The 27954-nt window shown below is 43.9% G+C and overlaps 1 protein-coding gene and 1 long non-coding RNA gene across 9 annotated transcripts in view; one reads left to right on the top strand and one right to left on the bottom strand.

Moving 5' to 3' along the window:
* Positions 1-27954, top strand: part of KCTD15 (potassium channel tetramerization domain containing 15) — a 52511-nt gene that overhangs the window by 15068 nt on the left and 9489 nt on the right. For all 6 annotated transcript variants that reach the window (XM_040645932.2, XM_015292468.4, XM_015292467.4 and 3 more), the window contains 3 exons: positions 28-203; positions 21167-21311; positions 27623-27928. In XM_040645932.2, the coding sequence (XP_040501866.1) occupies positions 28-203; positions 21167-21311; positions 27623-27928 (627 nt within the window). The remainder of the gene's footprint in view (positions 1-27; positions 204-21166; positions 21312-27622; positions 27929-27954) is intronic.
* On the bottom strand, positions 198-27623 carry LOC124417141. Of its 3 annotated transcripts, XR_006931226.1 has the most exons (7): positions 25906-27623; positions 25157-25250; positions 24322-24396; positions 18122-18244; positions 14936-14993; positions 3288-12453; positions 198-2474 (listed from the first exon to the last, which is right to left on the bottom strand). It is a non-coding gene; the product is annotated as an uncharacterized LOC124417141 (long non-coding RNA). The 3 variants fall into 3 exon arrangements; XR_006931227.1 differs by having other exon boundaries at positions 25157-27623; XR_006931228.1 differs by lacking the exon at positions 14936-14993 and having other exon boundaries at positions 25157-27623.

Genomic DNA, 27954 nt, shown 5'->3' on the forward strand with positions numbered 1-27954 from the left:
ACTGTTCTTTTTGTCCTCCGTTTCCAGGAGGGAAGAAGCATGTCCCGTCTGTCTCTAACACGGTCCCCGGTTTCTCCTCTGGCTGCTCAAGGAATTCCTCTCCCAGCTCAGCTCACCAAGTCGAACGCTCCCGTGCACATCGATGTAGGAGGACACATGTACACCAGCAGCCTGGCTACCCTGACCAAGTACCCAGACTCCAGGTAAGACTCCTGTGTTTTCAGGCTCTCTGCCTCATTCCGTTCATTGCATGGAAATACTCATGTACCAGTGCGGCACACTTCGGTGTGAAATGCCATTTATTATATATTCACCACTTATGAATAATTCAGTTTTCGATTTATACGTTAACTTCACTGGTGTTGTACAGAAAAAATGCCTGTACAATTTATGTATTATTTAGAGAGCCTATTCATTCTCTCTGTGTCTTCAGCACTATACTGCTACGTGTGAAGCACCTGTTGGTGTCCTGTATTATTTCCAGCTGTATCTAGCAACCTATTCCTTTCAGATTTAGGAAAAAGAAAACTTTTTTCCCCTTCTTTTGAGAAAATGAAACAGTTCAGTTATACTGATAGATGCTTTTGTTGGCCAGCAGAAATCCTAAAGTCAGGCATAGCTCAGTGCCTCTGTGGCAGCAGGCATGTCCTGTGGGCAGTGGCCAGTATACCAGCTCTGTGCGCTTGCAGCCACACTTTGGATCGAGTTTGTGTGGTTTAGGTAGCTGATTAGCACCAAACGTGTTAATGACAAGCCTGGCAAAAAACTAAAACTGGATTTAGTTCTGGCCAGTATTATCACAGAGGGAACTCCAGATACATCAAACTATGAACTGAGGTGGCATGAAAATATTCTATGTGTAACACTGTCTCTTTGTTACTTGCCCGGGTCCCAGTCCTGGGGGGTACTGGGCACCACGATGTATGGGTCATCCTTGTAGCATCAGACCTGTAATGTACTGTGGGAGAGATCACTGTTTTCAGGGTTAAAATATTTTCATTGCAGTAGTACCTGATTTTGATTTACAGTTATTGATCGCTAAAACGATTCATCTCTTTGTCATTCTGACTGTTTATGCTTCAGAAGGATAAATGCCTCGTATGTAACCACCAGAAGGTGTAGATATGCAGTATCAAGGTGCCTGTCAGACTGCTTAAAGGAGGCACTATGGACTGAAAAGTAATCCAGAGCTCAGGCCAGCAAGTTATCAGAGATTACTGGCCCGCATGGCCAGTATTTCTGTAAAGAGAAGGACTTTTTTTTCGTTATTGACCACCATTGTAAAGGTCTAGATTTATTTGGAGATCTCTCCTTTTAAAGAACTAGCTTTTTGGCACAGATTTGGCAGGTTCTCAGCAATAAATGACATTTATGGAGATACCTTGATATGCTTCTGATGTTGTAAAGCATAGGGCTGCGCTCTCATGCCAAGGAGATAGTTGCTACGTTGTCTATGGGAAAGAAACAATTACTAAAATACCTGTATCTTATGGTTAGACTGAAACCATATTATTATTATTTTTTTTTCAGAACAGTTGCTGTTTAATGTTTGTGTGGTACTTTAATCAAAGAGAAGTCTGTTCGGTGGGGAGAGATTTATAACTGAGAAGCAGACAAATGCTTCATAGTATAAAAATACAGAGAAGATTCAGTAGTTGTGATGGAATAGCACATCTGTTTCCACATTTTAAAATATCACTGCTGACATTATTTTTAAAATATGCCCCATATCAGACTTGCTTAATAAAAGCTTCAGTTATGTAAGTTTTGGGAGCATATACATAAATTCACATATTTTATATAAAGAGAACAGAGTAGTGATTTAAAATCCTTTTCCCCTTTGCTAAAATACCAGAAGTATATTCCTTAGGCTTTTGCAGTTCTATTTAAGTTAAAAATACAAAACAGTGACTGACCAGAGCTCTTGTGTTGCCAGATGTTTTGCTGTGTACTGGACGTAGTTTGCATCGCAGTATTATCTCATAAGGCTTGAATGCTTTTTCAGCTGCTCAAATTTCAGTTCTTACAGGAGTGAGAGCTTAAAGAACTAGATCTGAAAATCAGAAGGATTAAATAGTAACCGTGTATATTTTTATAGCAAAACAACCCCTGACCACCACCTAGGTAGGTTGCATTGCTACATATGTTATGGATGGAGGGTTCACTTTAAGCTTCAAATCAAATCATAGTTGTTGTGGGTTTTTTTCTTTTCTTCTTCGTAATTCGGCTTTTTGCAGCAGTGCAATGTAGACTTGGTTGGTTACCCCCCATTGAGCATGTCCTACTCTCATTCCCAGTTAAATCAAAATAAAACTTGCAGTTATTTCAGTGGGGATGATGGGAGCTCCTGATGGTGCTTCGCTGCCTCTGTGTGATTCTTCCACAAGGCACGGATTGCCATTGCAGTGCTCTAGATGAGAGAGTCATCTCTCGCAGATGCAAGAAGAAGGAGATAGCTTTTCTGGGTGAGACATCTGGAAAGAATGCCAGAGCACTATTAAATTATGCTCACATGATGATGTGCATGGCCACATATAGAGGCATAGCCATACTCATCCACATGCAGAGTTTCCTGGATTATTTTGGACAGCATATTAAACTCTTGGTTTGAGCATGAGTTTATAAGCTTCAAATCCAAGAAATGAAACAAATTTCTAGCTTCTGTTTCAGGGAAAGATGTAAGCATATGCTGAAATGCTTTGCTAAATCTTAGCTTGTGTCACATAAAATATAATTTGCACTCACTAAAAGTGAAAGCTGTGGGAATAACCTTCCTGCCCGTGTTACAACCTCTATTTCTTTTTCTGTGTTCCAAAATCCCAAATAGGCTTTTAGCTTGTAATGTATACAGCACATGCATGTCTAAGGACGTGTATAAATGTGATCGTACACAGAGACATCACTTGCTAATGGGAAATGGAAAAAAATCATTGAATCGTGTTTATCTTTCAATAGTATTTGAAGGAGGCCCAATCCTGTTAGGTCCTAAATGAACTCAGTTTGTGTTGACTTCAGTGGGAGGGAAGAGCTCTCAGCAGCTTGCCAGATCAGGCCCAGCAGGAGCAAGTATAGGTATGACCAGTTCCTGCCTATACCTGCTCTCCAGTCACCCCTCTGGTATGACATAAATTACACCTGACAGCAGGCAGCGTGATACATTTCTTATTGTAATTTGTTAGGATTGACTGAGCTCAGCCCACTCGCTTGCTTTGCTTGTCTGATCCCAAGTTATGTGGTTAGCCCTAATTTATGGAAACAAAGGAACTGATTCTGGGAGTCTTACTCACGTGAGGGAGTAGCTGGCGATGTAAAGTCGGAGAACTAATTTTGCATTTCAGTGATCCCAGAGTTGTTTCGGAGCACCATTGTTGAAGTCTTTGATGTTGTTTGTACTAGTGCAGCTGCTGGGAGAAGGGAAGTTGTCCATTGATTAGATTTGCATAAGCAAAGGGTGCCAGATTAGGCATTAAAGGTGGTAGATGCCCTCTTTCCAGTAAATTTTTATGGGCTACGTAACTTCTCTAAGGAAGAGAACACTGGAGCAGCACACAACCGTTGTGGCAAAAGGGAAGGGTTAAACAGCCACTGTCAAGGACAGTTTCTAAACTAGACGTGCTCACCTTAGTCCTTACTCTTACAAGTCTTCCCAGTTGGCTTTTTAAATGAAACACCTTATAAATAAGTAAGCTGGATTTTCAGAGGGTGAAAGGCAAGGGAAAAAAGAAACAAGCGAAAGACATTGTGAGCAGAAACAACATGAAGACAGAATAATAGTCACAGAGATGATCTCAGAAGTAGTAATATTAATCCCTCGTCTGATAGCTAGTTGAAGCTGCTATTCTTGTATACCTGAAATTGCCATTCAAGTTAACAAATTTTGGGGGATTCACGGAGGCTGACACTGACTTACCTGCATCTAAGGCTCACCTTCTATAGCTTATTTTTAGTAGGTTTTCCCACCAAAACTGCCAACTCTGATAGTTGTGAGCTACAGGTATGTAAAGGCAAAGAAAAAACCTCTGTTGAATACTCTTACCACCAATATCTTACTTCTAAAGTAACCAGCTGAACAGATGAATTATTCAACTTTGAGAGCATTTCCTCTAGAGATTCCGTTAATATTTTCACCCACAGGACCTCTAAAAGCAACCCCTTCACACACTGACACTTGAATATGGATTTAGATGACAGATTATAAAGGCTGCAAAGACTCTAGCACATCTATAAAGTGAGCTACAATGCTACAACTTGTATTTATTCAAGGGAATGTGATAGCTCATAAAAAAATAAAAAAATAAAAACAAAAATAAAAATCCACCAGAAATCCAAGCTCTTAATGTGCAGAGTGGAACACCCAAAGATGCTGCCAAATCATCCAGTCTTACTCCCACTGAGTTCAGTGACAGATATCTCATCGACTTTAAGTGGAAAAGAACGAAAAGTTCCAAATCCCCCTTTACCACAGCAAGCCCACACTTTGCCATTTCACTGAAAATTCTGATATGATTTTGAAGTTGTTAGAAAGCAGAATGAGATTTTTTTTTCATCAGAAGCCTGTTCTTTTTGCAACCCTGTTTAACATTTATCTCAGAGAATTGCTGTGAGCTCCTTGTGAGTTGTTCAGCTATAAAGAGTAATATATTTACCTTACATTCTTCGTTAAGTAGTATTTGTTGTCTAACCCTCTGTTAAAGATAAGTATGCTATTTTGTTTGAAATAAAGTTATAAGAAGTCTCACTTCCAAGAGTGTTGGGCAAGTGGGAGAAGTCAGCAGACACGGTTGTAATTGAAGCAGATGTTCCCTGGTGGGAGCGGTGTGATCACACAGACCCAGAGGAGCTTCCCCAACACCACTTGGCAGCACAAGGTGGTTGGGACCTGCCAAACTGGACCTGTCTGCCCTCAGCCTTTCCTCCATCTGGTGAACTGAAAACACCCACCTTTTTTAAAGCTTTCTTACCTCTTTAGGAAAGCAAAACTTGTTGGCTTTGTGGCCCAAGGCAGTGCTAACAGTGCACGCCCTGACCTTGAGGCACCTTGGCTTCATCACCCACTTCTCTGGAGGCTCTGCCCTCCAGAGAAAACCAGCACAGGCTTTTCTTAACTGTTTCAGAAAGCAATGATATGACTGCAGCTTTTATGAGGCATAGTAGAATTTTCCCGTTTTCTCTGCCTTATTTTCCTCTGAACCCATGATCTTTTGGAAGGAATTTACAAAAGAGCCCCCTAAACTTTCGGACTTTTTCTTGTCAAAGCAAACTCTCATCATTCTTTTATAAACCCTCATTTGGACAAACTCTCCTACCAAGCATGTTCTTCTGAGCCCAGCTGCACAGTAGGTCACCTAGATTCTCCCATTGCTGGAACTCAGCACCAACACCCAAGATCTTTTCTTCTCCCCACCTCTCTGCAATCACACCATGCTGGACTGACTTCCAGGACAAGGTGCTTTTCCAAGTTTCAAGACTCACCTGTTGTCCCTGGCAGACCATGACTGCTGACACCCTATAGCCAGATACAGATTAACTCAAACATATCCAGTACTGAGATCTTCAAGACAGATTTTCCACTTCACCCTTTACAACTCTCTCTTCTTGGGAGAGAGCAGGGAAATTCTTAATTCAGATGTGTTCAGTGTATATAATTCTCCAGACTTAGCACATGTAAGAGCACGTAGGATCAATCCAGCGTTACCACCATGGACTTGCTAATTCCTCATCAGATCTGCAGAGTCGTGATGTTATTACAAGAAAACAATGCCAATTATCAGATGCTGTCACTCACCACATACTGGCAGAAGGGTGTAAATCAGTTCTTAAACAAACCCTCTGCTTTGGCCAGGAAGTTAAGACCAAATTTGTTCATAACCAGAGACTGATTGTGGCCTCTAAAACACAGTGCATTTGAGGTCAGGGTTGCAATTTGGAGCAGAAAACTGCCAGCTCTCCTGCGTCCACTCACTCTCTTTTGGTCCTGTGTAATTGTAGGCATCAATACTAACCTAGGCATTTCCCAAACCTCTCAATTCCAATTCCATACCACACTGACCACAGCTCACTCACCCGGCGTGTGTACGGCACGTTGCCCCTCTTCAGTATCTCCGCAGACCTGCTTAGTGATGCTCTTTTAGCACAATGTATGCCAGCCATGGCACATTACATCCTCAGTAAGGTACTGCTCTTCCCAGTGAGGTTGTCTGTGGGGTGGCACAAGGCTCAGGCATAACCAGGCTAAAAAGCATGGTCTATTACCCAAAAGGTGAAGAGTTTCTGAATCGGTGCCTACAGCCCAAATTCAGGCAAATCTCTACAAAACGCACCTGCATGTGAGCTGCAGCACAAAGCTCATTAATTTTAATAGATATTTTGAACTTGAAGCATACATGGACTTTAAAGGAAAGCACCTGAAGAGGTAGGATTGTTTTCCTGTGCTACTGATGCTCAGAGCTGCAGAGCCTAGGTATGGCATGAGCGTGGTCACTGTGGCGCACCGGCATCAGAGGGGTGAGCCTTCCAGGGGCCCCCCAGCTCTGCTGCAGAAGAAAGCAAGGAAAGGAATAGAAAAGCAGATATTTCAGTTATGCATTAAGCCTTTTCCGAATTAACGTAAGAATTTTCATGGAGATTAAAATCATTTTCTGTTACATTTAATGCACCTGTAATTAACAGATAAATCTTGAGAGTTTTTCTCATTTTGTTGCTGACTGGGCAGGTCTTTGGTTTCCAAGGGAATTTTCACTAGCAGAACAGTTAAAGGAAAAAAAAAATCCTTAAAAATCCTTGTAAAGATCCTCTCTGTATCCCACTCCCCTTTCCCCCCGGTCTGCATCTAAACCTGTGGGTGCTGTGCTTACCTGAGTGGGAGATGGAACCAGCAAAGAACTCTTATTTCCAGACTGCTGAATCAAATAATGGAAAACAAGCCAGGCATTCCCTGCTTGCACAGCGAAACATTGCTGTTTTGTAAGGGTGCCATGTGGCTGCAGCCACTCAAGTCCATGCAGCTCTCTGGGAAGCATGAGAATTTAGGGGCAGGATGGGAGCTTCTTCCAGGACCCAGCCAGCACAACGCCTGGGTAGCATGCAGGACAGAGAATGGCAGGCAGAGGTGGAAAACCCTTCATCCTCCTGGATAAGTTGGTTGGTGCTGCTGCAGCAGCCACCTCAACAGTGCCAGGTCTGGGAAGAGCAGGGCATTGCCTGGCTAAAGGAGGTGCACTGGATGTGGCCTCCATGGAATAAAAATCTGCAACAGGGAAGTAATCACAGCTGGGGGTAATGACCTAGGTACCCTGTCTCTACCTTCTATTAGAGGGAAAAAATCCTAGAATCAGAGTCTGCCTTGAGAAACTGAGCAGAGCTCATGGAAATAATACACCAAGAACAGATTCCCCTGTGTTAACCAAGGATACTGCTTTACTTCTGCAGTGGTGGCTTTGTTGGTAAAGGAGAACAAGCCCTGTAATGTAACTTTTCAGTCCAGTGGCTGTGAGAGATGGGAGCAAAGGAATTTATATGGAAACTGATTCTTCAGACCTGTCTGTGTCCATCTCTCCAGGATCTCTGACTAACTGGCATGTAGGGAGCCACAGCAGAGCTGAGCTGTCTGCTGTGATAAAGGTGTTTACTCCTTACTGGACTTCATAAACGCTGCCTTGCCCAGCACAGCTGCTGCCCGGGGACTGCCCGCAGGCTCTGGAGAGGGAAGCAGAGCTTATCCTTCGGGAGCACAAATCTTACTGTAATTGGGTGCAGAGATTGGGACCTGTCAGTGAATGAATTATTAGTATGTTTACTTGGAATATTTGATGACGTGTAAGAGGGAATGTTACACAGCTAGTCTGATGAACACTTTTTCTGAAATTATTATTTCTCTGTATATGTATATATATTACAGCCTGAGTTGTGTGGAGTTCTAGGCACAAATAGGTATTACAGCACCTAGAAAGGGGTGGATTGAGCTACTATTGGAGAGGAGAAGATAGCAAACCACGCTCATCCGCCTTACAGGAATAAAATTATGGCTGTGTTGCTAAGTCCAGCACAGGCTGCTCAAAAAGCCTGCAGTTAAGAAAATGCCACATTCCTGATCTAGATATTACCTTGTTTGGCCTGGCTAGTCAAAAAGGGAAGAGAGAGGAGGTGTTCTCCATGCAATCTGTCCATCCTGGCTGTGGCCAAAGGGGTGTTGCTTGTGGCCTTTGAGAGTGGGTCAGGGCTGCTGGGCTGCATCTCCAATACCTTCGGTGCAAAAACAGATGACCTTGTCTCATTTTCTGCTCTTCTCTGTTCTCCTGCAACAATAACTGGGCTGAGTTTAGCCCATTCGTAATTCTCCTCCTTCCTGTTTACAATGAGTTAAAAATCAGTCTGGTTTATTAAAACTCACACATAGAACCCAGAAGACAGGGAGAGCAGTAATTCAACATTCTCTTGCTTTAGCGCTCTGTATTTATAGCAGTTTCTGAGGTTAGTTGGTTAAGTCCTTTGTCATTTTTTTAATTTCTTCTTTTGCTTACCACTCACCTCTCACCTGCCAGGGCACTTCAGTGCCAGCAGCACAATTTAAGTATTTTTCAGCAGTCATTTTCAGGGCACTAACATGAAACATGAAAAGCATCAGCATTAGCAGCATGGTTTGAGAGACCGCTCCCATAGGATGCTATGGAAGCAACCTGTCTCCTCCTTTTACGTGCTGCTCGTGGAGGCTCTTTTCCTGCTGATGAACGCGTGCAAAATCCTGCACCTTTGCCCAGTTTCACAGTTGTAGCAGCTTTACACTTAAAATAAAGGGGAATCCCCTTTATTGATGTATCTTTTTTTCTTTTTTTTTGTATGCTGTGCACCCAGTAGAGGCAACACATGGAGAGGACTTACATTAAGATGCTGATTTGGTAACTTTGTGTTGGAAATCACGTTCTGAGGTCACAGCAAACCACTGCACCAGCAAAGCAAAAGAGGTGTTACCTTTTCACATTTCATCTTTGAGTACACATCACTGGCTTTTGTCTTGTGATTTATAAACTTTTGCTTTATATTGACTCTGCAATGGCAAGTAGACCTGGTCTCCTTAGGGGGATATTTCATGAACTACTTAGGAAGTTTATAAAAAAGAGTCCCTAGATTATGAAGCAAGGGGTATCTGTTTTGTAAGGAACATGTTATGAAATGAATTTGTCTTTAGGCCTAATTTAATTATTTTAATGATCCCACTGGTGGTTGTTGTAGGTGTCGTTCTGTGTATATATTGTGACCTACATGCTTGCGATCATTTATGAAATCTAAGATTTTAAAATACATTGGACCTTATTAATTCATTGCCTACTATCACTGAAGTAAATGGAGGTGGTTTGGATATTAGAACATTGGGCCAAATCTCTCTTCCAGTGAAGTCAATGAGAGCTTTACTGTAAGCTTAAATGGAAACAAAGTAAGTCCTGTTCTTTTAGAAAACTGCTCCAAATAATCCCTGGTGTAACTCTGTTCACTGCTGTGGAGTGACACCAGGAATGTATATCAGTGTGTAGACAGCAACTTGTCAAAGACATCTGAAGGTGTAAAATCAACAGGCAGGTGAGCACAGAAGAGTCCTGCCTTTACAGGTAGGTGCAAGTGCCTTTCCTGGTCAGATGGCCTTCACAAAAAGATGACTTCACTGGTTTTGAAGGAGATACTGCAAATTTGTACCCGTATAACTGAAAATAGAATTAATCTATTCATGGGCTAATAAAGTCTTTAAGAACAAAGTGCATTTTTAAATAGATGAAATATGTAGGCATGCAAACACAGGATTCAATTCTGAAAGCATAGAGGAGGCTAGATCTCTCAAGCACACAGTAACAATGTGGTGTGGAACATGCTAGGCTACAGCTAACACAGGTTGTGCCCTGAACTGCTGCTAAAACTGCTGCTAGCTACATCAATTTTGCCAAGTTTCTTTGTTACAAGAATGTAACAAATAGATAAACGTGCTTAGTCCTTGCAGCACATCAGCTTGCTCCATTGCACAATACTGACGTTAAATGAATAATCTGCTGAGTGAGAAACAGGTAAGTATTGCCACTCTCATCCCTGGTATAACTTCATTGATACAGCATTACCCAGGATGGTGGCTCTCCTAACCTGATTGTGCAGCTGGGAGAAGCTGCAGAGCTAGAAACAAGCTCCAGAATTACAAACTCATATCTCCATGCTCTATCCACCAAATAACCTACTCTTCCAACTAATCCACTGTGATTAGCATGCATTTTACCTTCTGGTACTTAAAAATAATTTGCAGGCAAACATTTTAGGAGATTTTGTATTTTGGTATTTTTTTGTTGTTGTTTTCACCTGATTTGCTCTTGCTTGAGTCTGTGCTAGGAGGGCTGGCTTTTAGTTTAGCATGCGTGCACTTATTGCATTCCTCATTGATACAATCCCTGTGATGACTGCCTGCCTGACAGAGCTGGGCACCAGACAAACAGGCTAAGCAGAGGTATTCCAGTGTTCATGTGTCTGTATTGATTTCACTCTACTGTAGTATGGTATGAGTTCAAAGGCTAAAATTCCTGCTTTTTTATCTGCTGAGGACCACAAAAAGCAATACCTGAAAGGAATCCTGCACGTGGATGCTGGGAAGCTATTATGCAGCACTTGCAACGTTACTCTTGGTCAGACTCAGAAAGGATCAGTTGGCAAGCACTGGAAACTGAGATTTTCACCGTAAAGCTGAAACGCTGAAGGAATCCCAGTCCAAAGGGCAGGCTCCTGTTACGCCTCTGTCCTAATGGAGAGCAGATGCTACCAGTGCTGCAGGTAATCCGTTTAGATCTGGTAGAAGCTTTTGCAGCAGCAAATCTCTCTCTTGAGAAAGCAGGCAATGAAAAACAGGGACTCTTCTTTTAACACTGGTGACATACTGCGTTGATGGTGTTATGCCAGCGACTTGTATGGGTATGATTACATCAGAGGCTGCAGATTTGGTATCTGGGGAACGTGGTATGCCTTCTGGGAGACCACTGCCTGAATTCTGCCATCGCAAAACTGATATATAATCTCATGGACAAACTTGGCTAGTTGAACTCCATGGGAATCAGTAGATGACAACAGAAAGAAACTTGGTCCTCCACTTGTATTTGGGTTGTCTGGGAGGGAATGAGGGCTGAACTTGGGCCAGAAGTACTTAACACTGCTTTTGAAAGAGGAATAAATTCAGTGATGGCTTTTTTTTTTTTTTTTCCCAATTAAAAAGATGGATTTGTTGCCAGCTCTAAATATTTCCTCTTCTGTTCACATCCAGTTATATTCTGTTTGCAGATGCGAGGGTTAAAGTCGGGGCTGGCTTCTGTTTTCAGTTAAGTCAAAGGATGTTTTGGCCTTGACTTCACTGGGACCAGAATCAAACCCATGACCATAGTATTGTATTTAAGAATGAATCTCTCTCAGTCACATAAAAAAAAAACAGGTTTGACTTTCAGCACCTCATCAGAATCCAACAGTTAACAGTTTTCTTATTATTTGCAAGTTTTCCCCAAGTTTAAGCCCAAAGCATCCTCTGTGCAGCAGGTATATTGATTGCCATCTCCCTCTGGGGTGCCAGTTCCCTCAGTGCAGTAAGGCCTCCCACTCTTTTCTTCCAGAATGTGGCTGTGGAGCCTGGTTCTCCCACTTGACATGCCAGTGCATCAGTGTTTCTGTTTACTCGCTCTTTCCCTGCTGCTGTAACAGAAAACTTACTGGAAATTGCACTCTGGTTCTGCCTTTCACCTGCCAGCTGCTCAGGCACACTAGCAAAAAAACTGTTACCCAAGTCTTCCAACTCGCAACATGCAGATATAAGGTCTTTGTTGGTTGTTTTCCCTTCAAAATCAAATTAACAAATTGATATTGACATGCTCAGTTTCTCCAAGTGAGCCAGGAAAAATACATTGAATACGGTGTAATTAAATGCAAAAATAAACAGGAGCATAATTTACGCATTGTTTTAAGTGTGACAACAAAAACACGGATAGAGAAAACTGGGTACAACTTCTAAATCACTTGCTTACAGAGAATTGCAAACAGCTGTGGCCTTGGGCGTGCCTGTAACTGCCCCTGGTGTCTTCGTGCCAGAGCAGTGGTGTGAACTGCATGAGGTATTCAGCAGTGTAATGCTGGGACTGTGCAAAATTAGTGTAGCTTATTTACCAGAGGACAAAAAGATGGGCTGTAGGAGAACCAAATAGTAAGAATGTAAGATAAGCTGTTTTTTCCATATTATAATTCTCAGCAAGAGAAGAGTTACCAGTTTCACAAATCGGCATGCCAGCCAACTGCCAGTATTACCACATGGCCTGAGTTGTAAGCAGAAAGTTAATTTGTCCATATCCAGAGCTGCTGGTATCATTCTTGTTCATGTCAGTGGAGAGTATCCTGATGTAGTGGAGGCAGGCAGTGGAGCTCCTGGCAGGCCTATTGACTTTTTCTGTCGGCCTGGAAAGAAAGAAAACAATCATAGGAAAAAAACTGCTCAGTTTTCATATGCTTGTGCTCAGAAGTGCAGGGATATGGCTTGAACAGATGAAATATCACATCAGTTTGCATGAGCAGGGGGTACCAAAGTGTGTTAGCTGTCACTATTTGCATTTTATAAAGGCGGTGCAGACCATGAGTGCCTGCTCTCCTTACTCCCACTGTGGGCTGAAACGTGCTGGTTTCACAGCACCCACACATGCAAAGGATGAGGAAGGCCAGACTTGCACCCTGGAGGGTGACTGAGTTACATTTGGAATTTTTCCTGCCCTCACTGAGGCCCACTGGGAGTTTCTCTGTTGACTTCAATGAGCAAGGATTTAGGCCATTTACATTAAAATAAAACCAGTATCTGCACGTTTGCCAACCTCCCAACATGTTGTACAAGGTTGGTGTTAGTGGCAGCAATGTCCAGACGTACTCAGATTTGAAAATCTTTGTAAAAATGTGTGGTTAGCTCCCACAGCAAGTAAGAAGGAAGAGGTGTGACATGCAACCCTTTATTCATCAGGTCCCTCACAGGACTATGACTTAGGGGTGTTAAAAGGAATACCAAGAAAAGGCTTGTATAGGCAAGCATGCTTTATTTGAATTGTGCACCTTCTCAGGTATTAACTTAATTCTGTTGAGTGCCCACAACTCCCACAGAGTTTGAACTGAAATGCAGCTCTTGCAGGATTGGGACCTTTGGGAAACTAGAGAGCATTAAGATGCTAGCTGGGGAGTTTGTTTGAAATCAAAGAATTTTTGTTCCTGCACTGATTTTCATGGCCAAAACTTACTGTAAATTCTCTACTGAGAAAACATGAAAGGCCAAGAACTCTCACAGGGCTCAGATAAGAGCAGCAGCAACAATGTTATAATTCACATAGGATACATGTAGTGATATAAATTTGTATTAGTATTTTTAATCTTCACTAATCATTTGGATAGAAATTCAGTTAGAGTGAACTGACAGACAGAAGAGGAAAAGTAACCAGAACTTCATAGTGGAAAAAGTGACAGTACTGGAAGGAAGTCAGGCTACTGCACTTGCTTAGCTTAGCAAATGTACTTATTTAACTCAATGCTAGTCCACGGTTTAAAATGAGATGAGTTTCCAGATGCACAGATATTACCTACAGTGTATGACCTCCTGTGCAGTTACCTGGACTTTGGCATATTTCATTGAAGAAAAAAATGCTTAGCTCCTACCTGCAATGAATTTTGTGTTTCTAGGGTTCGTATCATATTGTAATATCATTTGGATGCTTCTGTTAGAATGATGCAGTCAGCCAGACTGTGCCCCTTGTGCCCTTCCCAGCCACTGCTGCCTGCAAGGCCCAGGGCAGCAGAGCCAGCCTGGCTGACTGCAGCAATGCGTGGGGCTGCACTGCTGTTAGCACCAGGCAGCCCAGCCACTCTCCCAGTGATGGCACCCACATTGGTTTTTGTGGCACCTGCATCATTCCGAACTGAATTAGTGGCTTCTGCCCATGTCCCAGGGAGCTTTATGCCGAGGGCTCGGGGGCGATGAGGATGGGCTGAGTTCCAGTCGCAGCAGGACCTCACAGCTTGCACCAATAAGGCAGGCAGCCTCCTGGGTGTGACCAGCAGAATGGTGCACAGCAGAGGCTATAGGGGATAAATGCAAACGGTATGTTTAATGGAAGGCTGTATCTCACATTCTCTGTTACAAAAGATTAAAAAGACCGGCAGAGCAGTGTCAGTAGCACACAGGGAAGTTTTACAGAGAAATGCAAATTCTACCTGTATTTGAAAGTTACATTTTTTCTTGTTAAGCACAGAAAATGCATTTCACGACCGACGACTGAAATGAATGTGGCAGAATTATGATGTGTAGGTAGGATGAGTGCCGTTCTGTCCGTATGTGTCTCTACTTATCCAGCTTATAAATGTGGTTATATGCTGAGCAGAATGAAAGAATTCGTAATATAGCAATTAACATACTAGAAACTGTTTGTTTAGTGAAGTCTTTTTATAGCTGTTAAAATAACACACTAGAATATACAAATGCTGGTTTAATAAGGCAAAATAAAATCATTAGCCTGACTTAGGGCTGGATTCTGCCACCATTACTCATGGCTAAGCAGTGCTTTACTCAAGAACTGTTTACAGGAGACGGGTGGCAGAAGCAGGCCCTCGGGACATGAACATGCTGCTGATAAATTTGGGATGAGCGACCAGTGCTGATGGGCCTAATTCCAGACTTCCAACGAGGTGAAGGGCTATGGGTTAATACCATAATAAACCTGGTGGAAATGAAACGCATGGAAATGAAAGTACTCGGAGTCCAGATCTCCTTGGCCACTGCTCTGCTTGCTCTGACTGTGTGACTGCTCCCTACTGCTCCTCCCCAGGGAGCTGACGGGACGCTCAGCCACGCTGAGCAATGCCAGGCTTTTGATGACAAGAGAATTTCTTAACACAGGAAAAGACATACCCTCGTGTACCAGGATTAGTGCTTCCAGTGCTATTTTATATTATAGGCAACACCATCTCTACAAATTAAAAAAGAAAAAAAAGGAAAATTATCGAAATATAAAAATACATATATATTTCCATGAAATTGCACATCAAATAGATACCTGTGAAAGTGTCTGAAGTGTGGAGACAGATTGTTAGCAACAAGCAGAGAGAAAGAGCTGCAAGACCTCTTAACCTTATCACCGTGGATGCTTTGTGGTATTTCAGAAATAACAGCTCATTTATACTTCAGTGGATTTTACTGCCTGTTGCTTCAGTGGTCCTCAGTTGATAGTAACACAGAACTGAAAACATCATTTTCCTCACCTCTGTTTTAGTGACAAAATCTATTACATACTAATTTTGCTTTTTAGTTGAAAGCACAAAAAATCTTCCAGAACTTCGTAAGAATGATTCTGCATGGCAGATGATAATGTTCCTTTTGGATTATTGACTTTTAAAAATACATGTTGGTACTACATACACTAACTCTGACCTATTACAAAAATAGATATTCAAGCCTGAACAGCAAAATATGAAGTATTAAATCTAGGTAATAGATCCTGCAGTTCCTCCAGGTCCCAGTTAATGAGTGTAATATCCTTCAAAAGCACTGCAAAGTGAGCATATGGCTCAGACAACTCCTATAGCATTCCAGGGCCAATGTTAGAAGGCAGGCATGCAAGGTTTTCAGGAATTAGAGGTGGATTGTTTCACCCTACTCATCACTCCACTAAGATAGGACTGCACTATTTGCTGGGGGTTACAGGCTTTACTGTCTCCCTTTGTTTCTCACAGATCAGCTTTGTACCCGTGTATCTGTGGTCACTGACCTCTGCCATCAGGACTGAGGGCTCCATGGCTGATCAGAGCATGTGCCTGCCCAGTCAGAGCCTGCAGGATGCTGGCATCTGGGAAATGGGGGGATCTCCCAGTCTCTTACTGAGGGCTTGACGTCTGCACCCCACTAGGGACACGGAACCTGTGCCTGAGATGGGATTAAACGTGTTGGACCTGGTACATGGAGCAGAGCACGTGTGACTGCTTGGCTTTTGCAATTTGCAGAGTAGTGGTTTGCACCTCAATTTAAGATTCAAACTCTTGCCCAGTGTACGCTTTTTCCTGTCACTGTGTAAGTAAAATATTTAAAAGATGCTTAAATCAAAATTCTCCCTGGCTTGAACACCCTCCAGGCCAAATGTATGTCTGGGGAAATCTGAGGTGATCAGGATGCCATCTTTGACTGTGATGGAAACTAGACTCATAGAATCACAGAATTTTTGAATTGGAAGGGACATTTAAAGGCCATCTAGTCCAGCTCCCCTGCAGTGAACAGAGACACCTACAGCTTCATGAGGTGCTCAGAGCCTGGTCCGTCCTGATCTTGAATGTCTACAAGGACAGGGCATCCACCACCTTTCTGGGCAACCTGTTCCAGTGCCTCACCACCATTACTGTAAAAAATGCCTTCCTTATGTCCAATCTAAATCTCCTCTTTTAGTTTGAAACCACTTACCCTTGTCCTCTCACAAAAGACCCTGATAAAGAGTCTGTCCCCTTCCTTCTTATAGCCCCTCCTCCAGGTATTGGAAGGCCACTATCAGGTCTCCCTGGAACCTTCTCTTCTCCAGGCTGAACAGCCCCAGGTCTCACAGCCTGTTATCATAGGAAAGGTATTCCCTCTCTTGGATCATTTTTTTGTCTGTATTGACCCCTGAGGGATAACACCTGTCTCCAATCTCCATCCACACTTTGACCATTGACCACCACTTTCTGGGAATGATCTTGCAACTAGTTCCTCGTCCATTGAACAGTCCATCCATCAAATCCATATCTTTCCTATTTGGAGAGAAGGATGTTAATGGGGGACTGTCAAAGGCCTTACTGAAATCCAGATAGATTAATTCAGTGTCTCTTCCCTTGTCCATTGACACACTTACACCACCATAAGAAGCGACAAGGTTGGTTGCTTTTTGGTTGGAAACTGTGGCAGACCCCTTCAGTGATGAAGCCAGTGCAACATTACTGCAGCGAGCAGAGTTCCATGCTGTAGGCAGTGTCACCTGTTAGTGCTATTTTCCCATAATTGGAAAGGAATTAAAATCACTGGTCAGGCAACAGGTGATGAAAATATGCTATAACAATAAAACAGCATTTTTTTAATTGACCTCCACGCCAATTGTAGTTGAAGTTTTAAACTGAGGCAGATCGGAAAAACTACTGCAGCCATATGCAACCCTTAGCCATGTTCCTGGCAGCTTGGGGCATGAGGGAGCATGAGTCCCAGCTTGACTGCTCTACCGTCCCTCTCTCCTGGCTGCCGTTGGAGCAGGAGGCAGGGGACAGTCCGTAGCCATGTCCTCCCTGTCCTTTCTCTTGCCAGCCCTCCTGCTCCTCGCCCAGGGACCAAACTGCCTGGCTGCCTGGATAGCTGTGTCAGATACTGTGGTACTCTCCAGTCTCTTGAGCACCTCTGCTCCCATTCACAGCATTTTTTCACCACAAAGCAGATAACAATATATATCATACCCACCTTGAACAAATATTTAGGAGATAAGAAGCCCTTTTGGCTCAGCAGAAGCGGCTGGACTCCACTTACACACCCAACAGTGCTAACATGTCCTGCAGGGTAGCTTCGGGTTATGCTGGATGGTGTTGCCCCTGGCTCTGTTCCAGCTCTGAACAACCCCCTTCCTCCTCCCTGCTGCACCTCACACAGCTTCTCCTCCTGCAGCCCCACAGCAGCCAGGAGCTGCATGCAGCCAGCAGAGCCTGCATGCTACAGCAGGAGCTGCAGAGCTCTGTCAGCCCAGCTGTCTGTCAGCAGAAGCAGAAGAGAGCAGGGACAGAGCAAGGATGGAGCAGGGAAGCAAGCAGAGCGCAGCCCCACATGCTGGAGGGGCTTACCAGCAAGCATTCCTCTTTTCTTCCCCACTCTTTCCATAAAATCAGAAGAGAGCTGCATTCAATGACAGTCCTCTATAATGCGCACTCCCTGCTGATGTGACATTGGGCAGAAAAAGTGTCTACAGAATAAATTTTTAATATATGCAAACAACTGAATTATGGATGACAAAAATATCACTGAACGGTTAAATATTAATCACATAATTAGTTAAATTAATACTTTTACTGCAATGTTGTGATAAAGGCTGTCACTCACATGTTGTGGCTGTGCTGGCTGGTGGAGCGAGGTGCAACAGTGGAGGCTCAGTGGATACCTGGCTTCGTTTTCCTGCAGGTCCCCCTGTACTCGGTGCTCCTCTTAAGGCCCCTGGGATCAGATCTGTTAGGAAAAGAACTTCAGTTTTCTGTTCAAAAAGGGAGCTATCAAGAAAATGGCTAATCTGGCCCAAGAGGAGAAAGCACCACCACTTCCAAACACTCACCCATCCCAAAATGCAATTAACTTCCAGCTTGGTGATGCACAAAGCCCAGCTGCGCTGCACTGCTGGGCAGCAATCTTGAGAAGGTGGGGTGCTTCAGAGAGCAAAAAGCCCTGACTGCTCTCTGATGGATTTGGGTGGGTCTGTGAATGAGGTTGCGCGGGTGAGGGATGCAGTGAGTCCCCACACCGGCACTCAGTGGTGTGTGCTGTGCAGCCTGAGAGCTGGTTGCTGAGTGCATCTGGTAGCGGAGCTGTCGGTCACTGTGCTTCCACAGCTTCACTTATCAGGAGTAAAGCCAGGGCAACAAAGCTTCTTCTGGAAGCTGTCATTTGGGTCCACTTTGTGTTCTCGCAGAACTGCATTTTCTGATCAGCTTTTTGCAGGTACAGTTTGTGCTGATGAGGCAGGAGAAGCAGGAGCACTTTCCACATGCAGCATTACAGAATGCTGCAGTGAAGCTTGTTCTTGGAACATAGCAGACCCCTAAAATGTCAAATAAATCCTCAAACTATTCATCACTCTGTTTTTGGGGTGGCAGTTAAGTCTTTCAACACTCTGCAAGTTTCTTTCCCCAGCAGTAATTTTGCTGGTGAAGAAATACAGCTCAAGGCACTCTACAAAGGCCTCAAAATTCATGTTTTGTTTTCATTACAAAAAAAAAAAAAAAAAAAAAAAAAGCTTCACTACATTAAAGAGCAGCCCATTAGCATTTTGTATCCTGTCTTCCCTGCGTCCTTTCTTTGTTGGCAAACCTTCCCCCATATGCACCAAGGAGCTGAACAACAGCCATTGCTTTGCTTTTGCAGACTTCACAGAAGGCGGGTTGCAGCAGGAGGAGGTTTAGGCCACAGCCCAGCTTGTTTAGGGAGTAAGTGGGAGAGATGAGTTCTCAAAACTTTTGGTAGCTACACAAATAATGAGTGTCTCGTACTGAAACATTAAGTTACTCTATCGGCTTTCAGGCTAACCCAGCACAGCACCCAGGCTCTGTGCATGTCTAAGGAAATGAATTAACCGTCTGGTTCCTGGGCTGAAATTTAGCTCTGTACCAAGCAATATATTTAGCTGTCTCAAGCAAATAGACCTCAAATAACAATGAAAAGGAAAATAATGAATTACTGGAGGCATGCCGAACCTTGGGATTATATAAATTAAATGTTGCAGTGCGAGTTGGATTTTTCTGATACAGTTAGAAAGTTAGAGGTTGGAGAAAGACGGTAAATACATTACAATTAGGGTTTAGGGAAGCATTTGATTATTCTAAGTAACTCAGAGTAGTTGAACGCTAGCACAGATGTGAGGGAATGAGAGCAGGCAGCAAAACCTGGAGCTTACGTAAGAGTGGAGAAGGGTTTTTAGCTGAGTTCAGTAGGGGATAGCTAACTTGGTATCTCCACAATTTATTTAGAAATTAATGGCACGTTCATTATATCTGTAACTACATCCAAAAGTTGGAAGACCAGACTGAGGGGCAGCCGCAGAGAATGAATTTCACCCACAAAGACCCCACAGTCCAAAACAAGCTGAGCACGGGGCAGCTGCAAGCATCTGCACTGCAGTGAGCAAGGCTGTCCTCCAGCACATGGGCTGGCGCCCACCATCCCAGCCATGCCCCAGGCCCTCTCTGTGGGGCCGGGGAGCAGGAGCAGCCAGGCTGCAGCTTCTGAGCTCGCTGGCGGTGCTGGCCATTGCTTCGCATGGTGGCTGGGTGGGCTCCTTTCCACGGCGGGGAAAAGCCCTTCCCTGATGGCAGTGGGGGATACTGGTGGATTGCACAGCCAAGCCTAAGGGACGGCGCTCGACAGTGAAATCTAGCGGGCTGTGGAATAGTCTCACTGGGAAATGGTGGAGTCCTCACTGGCAGGGTTATTGAAGACTCGACTTTGAAACACGAGACATTCTGCAGTTGGGAACAATGCTGCGCTGTCAGAGAGATGGACTCAATTACTTAATAGGTCGTTGCTGTCTGTCTCCTGTGATTTTCCTTTCAAGAACATATATTCATCTGGGTTATTTCTCATGGGAAGACAAAGCCTTCTGAAAGAAGCCAGACATTTGGAGAGGAGAGGCAGGAGGAAGTGTAGCCCAGCAAACACCCAGCCTGCATTCTGCAGAGCGTACCGTCAGGAGGACGTCTGCGCAGTGCAGCAGATGCGGTGTTTGGTTCTGCTTACACCTACCCAGCTGGAGCTGTGCTCTCAGGCCTTACCCTTGCCTTTGCTCAGGAAGGGTTTGGCAGGTTGCGTTGTCCCGACAGAGGCCAGTACGTAGGGCACTAGTGGGGCTGGTTTGCCAAAACATTCAGCACTGAGGGCTCTGTACAGCTCATGACAATGCATGGGCATCCTCCCCTCTCACGGAAATGCTTTGATGGTGTCGATGGCAGCGCAGCTGGTGAGAAGGCTCACATCCGGGAGCCCATCTCTGAGTGACTCCATGAATGGTACCCGTGAACAGGGGTGTATAACTTACCCAACAGTATGTTCTTCCAGAAATTATCCTGCCAGCCACAGGGTGAGAATTTCAGAGGCACTTCCCTTGTTGGGGCTCTGAGCCTAATTTGCAGTGCTGATTCAGAGCAGTGTGAGCTCCATGCTAGGAGCAGTTGCCAACGGGCACTTCATGCGCGTGTGTGTGCACACGCATCCAAGGCGTCTATCTTCCTACGTTTGTTTGCATTTGTCACTAAATGAAGACGCTGCATTACCTTATGCACATTGAATTGATACAGCTGTACTGAGTGGATGCTTTTACACCCTGAGGGGGGAATGAGATTTTGTCTCTTTTGCCCATTTCTTTTTTTCTCTTTTTTTTTTCAGAATAAGTCGTCTGTTTAATGGCACAGAGCCTATTGTCTTGGACAGTTTAAAACAACATTATTTCATTGATCGAGATGGTGAAATTTTCAGATATATATTAAGCTTCCTAAGGACATCTAAGCTACTGCTCCCAGAAGACTTCAAGGTAAGGAAAGCTATAGTCTGCAATCTATTTTTTCCCCCCATTCTGTCATTTATTTCGGAGGAGGTTGCTTTGTGTGCTTGACCTAAACACACTTAGCTAAATGTTGCTGTTTATTGTTAGGATATTTAGTACTTGTGTATTACGCTAGGGATGCTATTATTTAATAAATGGACCAATGGTTGTCATGGATACCATAAAAAGTTAAACGATGAAGCTTACAGCTAAATCAGTTTTTCTAAACTAATTGTATTTTCTCACATTTTTAGCTTATTTATCAGAGTATAACAACAATTAAGAATCAACACCAGCAACTAGCACTTACCAGGGTTTAATGTTCAGAATCTGGTAGAAATGTTTTAAATTTCATACTTAGAGTAATTAAATGGTATAAATCTTTTTCTTGTTGGTATGAAAAAGAAACACCCTTAAACAAATCCACGAGGACTTCTGCTAGATATATCCAGTTCAGACACTTTGATTTCAATAAGTAATCTTCTACACAATGTATGAATGTCAGAATCTTTGTGGGAAATAGAATTTATCGAGAGACTTTTAAGGAGCAATAATACATGTTTTCTATGAAATAGTGACAGCGAATTGCTTTGTAAATCCTGATTGTTGAAACCCTCTGCTCCTAGTGTTGCTTATTTGGCTTTGTGCTTATGAAACTTGCAACATTGTCATCCTTATGTATGAAAATTAGAAGACAAAACTATCCAAACTAGATGACAAGATTCAACAAAAGAGCTAACTCCAGGATGAAATGATGAATAAACTGGGATGCTAATGGGGACCCGCTCAGACTTAGAGGACACTGAGTGTTACTGGAAAGGAAAGTTCCCGTGCTCAGTAGTAAGATTTCATTTTTCATGTTGGACTGGGTAGGCAAGGTAATTTGGTCAGGCCTTCCTGAGTCATCCTAAATGTATAGTTACTGTGGCATACAGCTGATCCTCTTGCTGCAAACCGGTCCTCGGACATTTTTGCCTAAATCATGAGTGTACTTGTATTTGACAGCAGCATCTCAGCACTTACAGTTGACACTGAGCAGACGCACAGTGCAGTGGGTTCACAGCTCCTGTGCCAAGGCTGAGCAGAAGTTTTGGCGTTCCCAGGCAGGACTGAAGGCTCAGCCCTACGGGGCTGTCTGAGCACTGGGCTCTGTGGGAGCGGCTGGCAGGCCAGGGCGGCTGCCCTGTGGCACAGGGTGCCGTGACGTGGGGAGAGGCAGAGCATGCAGGGGCGGATGCAAGACAAGAGAGATGAGAACAAATGTGTGGGTAGGATTGAAGCTAAAGACCTATGGGCTGCAAGAAGGAACAATTATAAAGAGGATGTGTGGAGCAATGGTACTGACACAGCCTCAGAGAGGTGCTTTATCGGCAGTGTTTTGGACGATCTGGTGGCAAAAGAGAGACTGAGAAAGAAGTGTAGAAGAGATCTAGTTCACCCTGATCATGGCCTCGACCAGCAGCCAGGAGGATGGATTTCAGAGGTGCTGTGGAACAAAACCAGCAGGATTCAGTAAGAGCCTCGAGGGGAGAGTGTCAGAGGATGCCAAGGACTTGCCTGCACAGTGAGCCGCTGGCAGGGCTGGGAGAGACTTGGGAGAGCCGGCACTGTGCCCAACTCAGTCCGTTGTTCCAGACCATCTCTTTGCATAGGGTTAACTGTACTTCATTTGGTTCCTCCCTGAGAGAGCTTTAGAGCAAACCCCAGGCTAATGAGGGCTCAAGAACAAAGCAAAGTATTGCTAGGTAGGGAGTAACTAAATAAAAACGCATAGAAGAATGCACTGCAAAGCTGTATTAAAACTGCATTGTAAACGGATTTGACTTCACAGAAATCGTGTAATTTTACCAGCATGATTAAAGTGACAGAAGACAATAATCAAAGGCAGCAAATGGAATCACTCGGTGTTTCTAAATGCAAAACTCTATTTAAGGTATAAAACCTGACAGGTTTTCCAGTGAGACTTGCATTAACTGTTCTTTATGTCAAACAAAGCATTATCAAGTGTTTTGAATATTTATTAGTTTTTACCCCTTAATTTAATCAAGCAGTTTATTAGCCTCAAGGTTTAGCCAAGTTGCTTTTCAACTTGAATTGCTGCTCAGATGGTTATTTTGCAAAGTTTGGAATGTTAGTACCACACCAACCTCGCAGTATTTGCTGTTTAAGCGTTGTTTTCAGACTAAGTTAACACTGAAATGCAGAGAAAGTGGGGTATGTGTTCCTAGGCTAGTGATTCTTTATTATCAAGTCTGACTGGTGTGTTTACAGTGAATATTAATTACACTTCCAACTACTAATAAGCCAGAACTTGAAAGTGTTTAGAATCTGACAGGTCTCCCTGCTGAAAGCAACATTCTAATAGTTCATATAATTTTCCTGGGCTTGGGGGATTTTAAGCCACATGAAGTATGCTGAGAAATTACCATGAGCTCTCGGCTCAGTTCTGCTTTGCAGTGTCTGCTGAGCAAGGCAATGGTGGGTGGCTGGGAGCTGCTTACAGCTCCCTTCTGCTCCAGTCAGAGTCCTGTGCATGGAGCCACTCCACCTTCAGTGACACACGTCCTCAGGTGAAGTGTTGGGCCCGTACCCTGGGTCTGCCACACTGCAGGGCTAGGGGTGGCTAGCACAGGAGCTGACCCTCATCCGCAGTCCAAGTGTCTGCCTTGATTTCCCCATCAGAGGTGTTTCCCCATGGCAATTATGATCACCATTTCTCCCCTTCAATCACAAAATTCATCTGCTGCAAAACCAGGGCTACATTGCCCACTGTACCTACTTATTTGGCGTTCCGTGCTCAGAGATCTTCAACAAAAATAGATATAGGCAGTATGTACATCATCATTTGATGTTAAGGAGGAGAGGAGCACAAATGCAGAGGACATTTGAGTTTCACATGATTTACTGAGGTCACCTGTAGGGTCAGGTGGCATCTGCTCTATTATACAGTCTTAACATTTGCATGCCTACATCTAGTTTTAAGTGCTTTCACACTGACCTTAGCAAATGGTGCACTTGTCGTAGCAGAAGTGAGCAACTTGCTCTCACGTTCAGGAGTCAGATCTTCACGGCACTGAATTATAAAAGGAAATGTTGAGTCAGGATGACAGTTTGTTGTGTTGTGGAAACAAAGAAATAACAAGAAAAAATGGGTAGAAAGCCTGTTCAGGAGTCAATCTTATGTACCCAAGTGCATAAACTCTTTATGGCTGCTTGCTCCCTTTTCTGGGTGAGAGCACAGAACCTGCCCACTAATTCCTACTGCAGCCGCAAGAAGTTGAAGGCTGTAGAGGGTTCACAATCGCCCCACCGTTGCTAGCAGGGACTCAGGGATGGGAGACCTTGTCCTGTAGAACAAGGAGCTCCTGGATCCCACACCATATCTGCCCTCAGATGCTGCCAGCTGCTCAGCGAAACTGCTAATGCCAGCACTGGAGCCTCCATGAGGGAGAGAGGGTGCAGTACATACATGCATTTATCATCATATGCCTGGAACAGAAGCTGCACCAAGCTGCTCTGAGGCTGGGTTTCAATGAAACAGAGCACACTTTGCCACTGCACTAGGCAGTTAACACCCTGTAGCTACTCCTGTTCCTCTTTCAGTGAAATGTGCCTTTTTTGGATAGGTCTGAGAAGATTCGTGTTTGCATCTGCATTCGGTAACTTATCCAAACGAACAGCATGGAGAAATTTTTCTTGCAGCTCCTGTGGCACCTCCTTGGCAGGGGTCCCTTGTGGTTAAATTCTTGTACTTGATATTTTGTGTTAAACATTTGCAAATCATCAGGATATGATTTTACATCTACAGTGCGAGGGTGGAAAGTCAGTGTTACCTGAGCATCTGAGTGCGCTGCGTAGGCAGTGCGGAGCTGGGCATCGCTGCCGGTCCACTCACAGCTGCACACTTCTCTGAATGGTTTATAAAACCTGCATGAGAAGAGAGTGCATTAGCAGTGTGGTGAGTCTTCGGAGTGCCATACCTCTGTTTGCTTTCAAAAATGAAGGACTGATTTTTACAAGGCTATACCACCTCTTACAGTTTTAATGCCGTGTTCTACTAGCACACGTTCAATTCATTGCCCTAACAAATAATGTTATTTTATAGGAGCCATGAACACAAATATCGGAAAACCAAATTTGTGCAACTTATTGAAAACAGTGGAAAACTTCCCATTGACTTGTGAGCACTCCGTGCTCCTGCTCACTCTATAGCATGGGTGTATGGGGCCAGCAGATTCACAGCAAACATTTGACACACCTCTGTAACAAACAGGTGCATGAGGGATTGTTTTGTTCCGGTGTCCCGCATGAACATTTCAGAAAGTTTGGGGTGGGAGTTGCATTTTGTTTTTAATTTAAATCACTAATCCCTATAGATTTAAACTGATCCCACATGCCGTAACCAGAGAGCTTCACAGGTGAGGAGAGAAAAGCAGTAATGGCTCAGCAGAGCATGCTGATTTTTGGGGGAAAAAAAATACCATCCATTGGTGTGTAGGAAAGACATCAGTTGTCTTCAGCTCCAGCTGACTCCTGGGCCAGCGTTACAGGGGATGAGGCACTGGGGCTGGCACGCTCTTACCTGACAACAGGTGGTGGCAGCTCTTTGGCTGGCCCGTTGCTACCTCCAGCTATGTACATCATGCTTCCTAAAGCATTTCTTCTTTAATCTTCCTGTTGCTTTTCATCTTCTGGATCCTTCTCAAGCGTTTGTTGCCCTCATTTCTTCACATTCGCTCTTATCACTCTTTTGTCTCTGCGCCTTCTCCAGTCCCTTTTTCTCCATTAGTGGTGTGCATATTGTCCCAGCCCTAACAGACATCAAAGAGATGCAAAGGATCAGATGTCCCTTCCGTAACATGATAACCTTGCTCGTGTCACTGTTTAATATTCACATATCTCCAGGCTGAAGGCAGTCCTGGGGTGAAGGAGCACCTCTCCACTACTGGCAATGGCTCTGTGCTGCCAAATTCCAACCCAGCTGACTGCTTGGGTTCAGCAGCAGGTTTTACAGGTTAATTCCATGATGCTATGAGAAGTTGCAGCTTTTTGTGCTGTACATACAATGGCTTTTGATTCTCTTTCTTCTTCGAGTTCTGCAGAAGTGCTGCAGTTATTTCGTTATGCAATTTTGGTGCCCATTTCCTGATAACTTATTGTCTCTTCCTTCTTTCCAGTCTAAATGACTCCAGTAGTTTCATTCACGATTTTTCATCCCCTTCTCTTACTGCGGTAGACAAATAGCCTTTATGCCCAGGTGATGACCTACAGCATGCTCCAAAAAAGTCACACAGTGTAGCTGCACTCCTGTCTGAAAATGGGCAGAGGAAGCAAGGAGCATGTCTCCAGGGAGGAACTGGTCCTGTGCCTCTGTTGCTTCTCTTCCCTTCAGGAAGCTGCAGGAGGCAGAGGAGCAATGTAAGCAAACCAGCCCTGCGTGCTTCCCCTCTTGTTCAGCTCTGGCCGGGTCTGATGGTGCTGCTGCCACCCTTTTCAGCATATTCCCATGCATTTAAGCTGAGATGGGAAGATCCGTTGAAAATCTGATGAAAAGTTATTAACGAGCATATGCAGATGACATCTCAATCAATTAACTGGGAATTGGATCAAATTGGGAATTTGAATTGCCTGAAGGTCCCTGTTGGGTTATGGACAGCTGGCTGAGAAGAACGCTTTCTTTCAAGTTGTTGGAGTAAACAGAGCTGAGCTCCCAGCAACTGGGTGGTCACTACAGCAGTCTAATTTACCAGGTTCCAAAGTATGCTTGAAGAATCATGCAGGGAGCAGCCCAGCTTCTGCAGCTTCATTTCAAATGTGGCAAAACCAGGTGAGAAGTGAGAAGCTGAACTGCCATCTCTATCTTGTAACACGTATGTGAAGGATGACAGCACAATCCAAGATCTTCTGTCATAACATCAGAAGTGAATACCGAGGTCAAGAGTGAAGATCAGGGCTCGAGACAACTCCTCTTAAGTCAGTATGCTTTACTTATTGCAACCAGTTACTCTGATTTCTTAATCCACGAGTAAAACCTTCTTGCACTGAGTTTGTGGGATAATAAATGAAAGAATAATTCAGTGCAATGGGAATTTCATGGTCAGCTCAAATAAATTCAGCACTAACACACTGTGGTTTTCTGTGTAGGTGTAAGACAACAAAATATGTGGATACCTGACCTGTTGCCTTTGCACTCTTGCTGACAATACATAAGCTTAAGTAGGTCAAACAGGAACAATACTCATTTTTAAAAGAGAACTATAAGCATTTCTAGTTTCTCTCTCCTTTTTTTTTTTTCTCAGGACTTTAATCTTTTATATGAAGAAGCAAAGTATTACCAGCTGCAGCCAATGATTAAGGAACTTGAGCGATGGAAACAAGAGAAAGAACAAAGGAAACATTTCCAGCCTTGTGACTGCTTGGTTGTAAGAGTGACTCCAGATCTGGGGGAAAGAATTGCGTTGAGTGGGGAGAAAGCTTTGATAGAAGAGATCTTCCCTGAGACGGGGGACGTCATGTGCAACTCCGTCAACGCAGGCTGGAACCAAGACCCTACCCACGTTATTAGGTTTCCTTTGAACGGATACTGCCGGTTGAATTCAGTGCAGGTAACGGCCTTTTAGTGCTGGCTCAT

Source organism: Gallus gallus, chromosome 11, assembly GCF_016699485.2.
Source record: "Gallus gallus isolate bGalGal1 chromosome 11, bGalGal1.mat.broiler.GRCg7b, whole genome shotgun sequence".
Classification (NCBI taxonomy): Eukaryota; Metazoa; Chordata; class Aves; order Galliformes; family Phasianidae; genus Gallus; species Gallus gallus.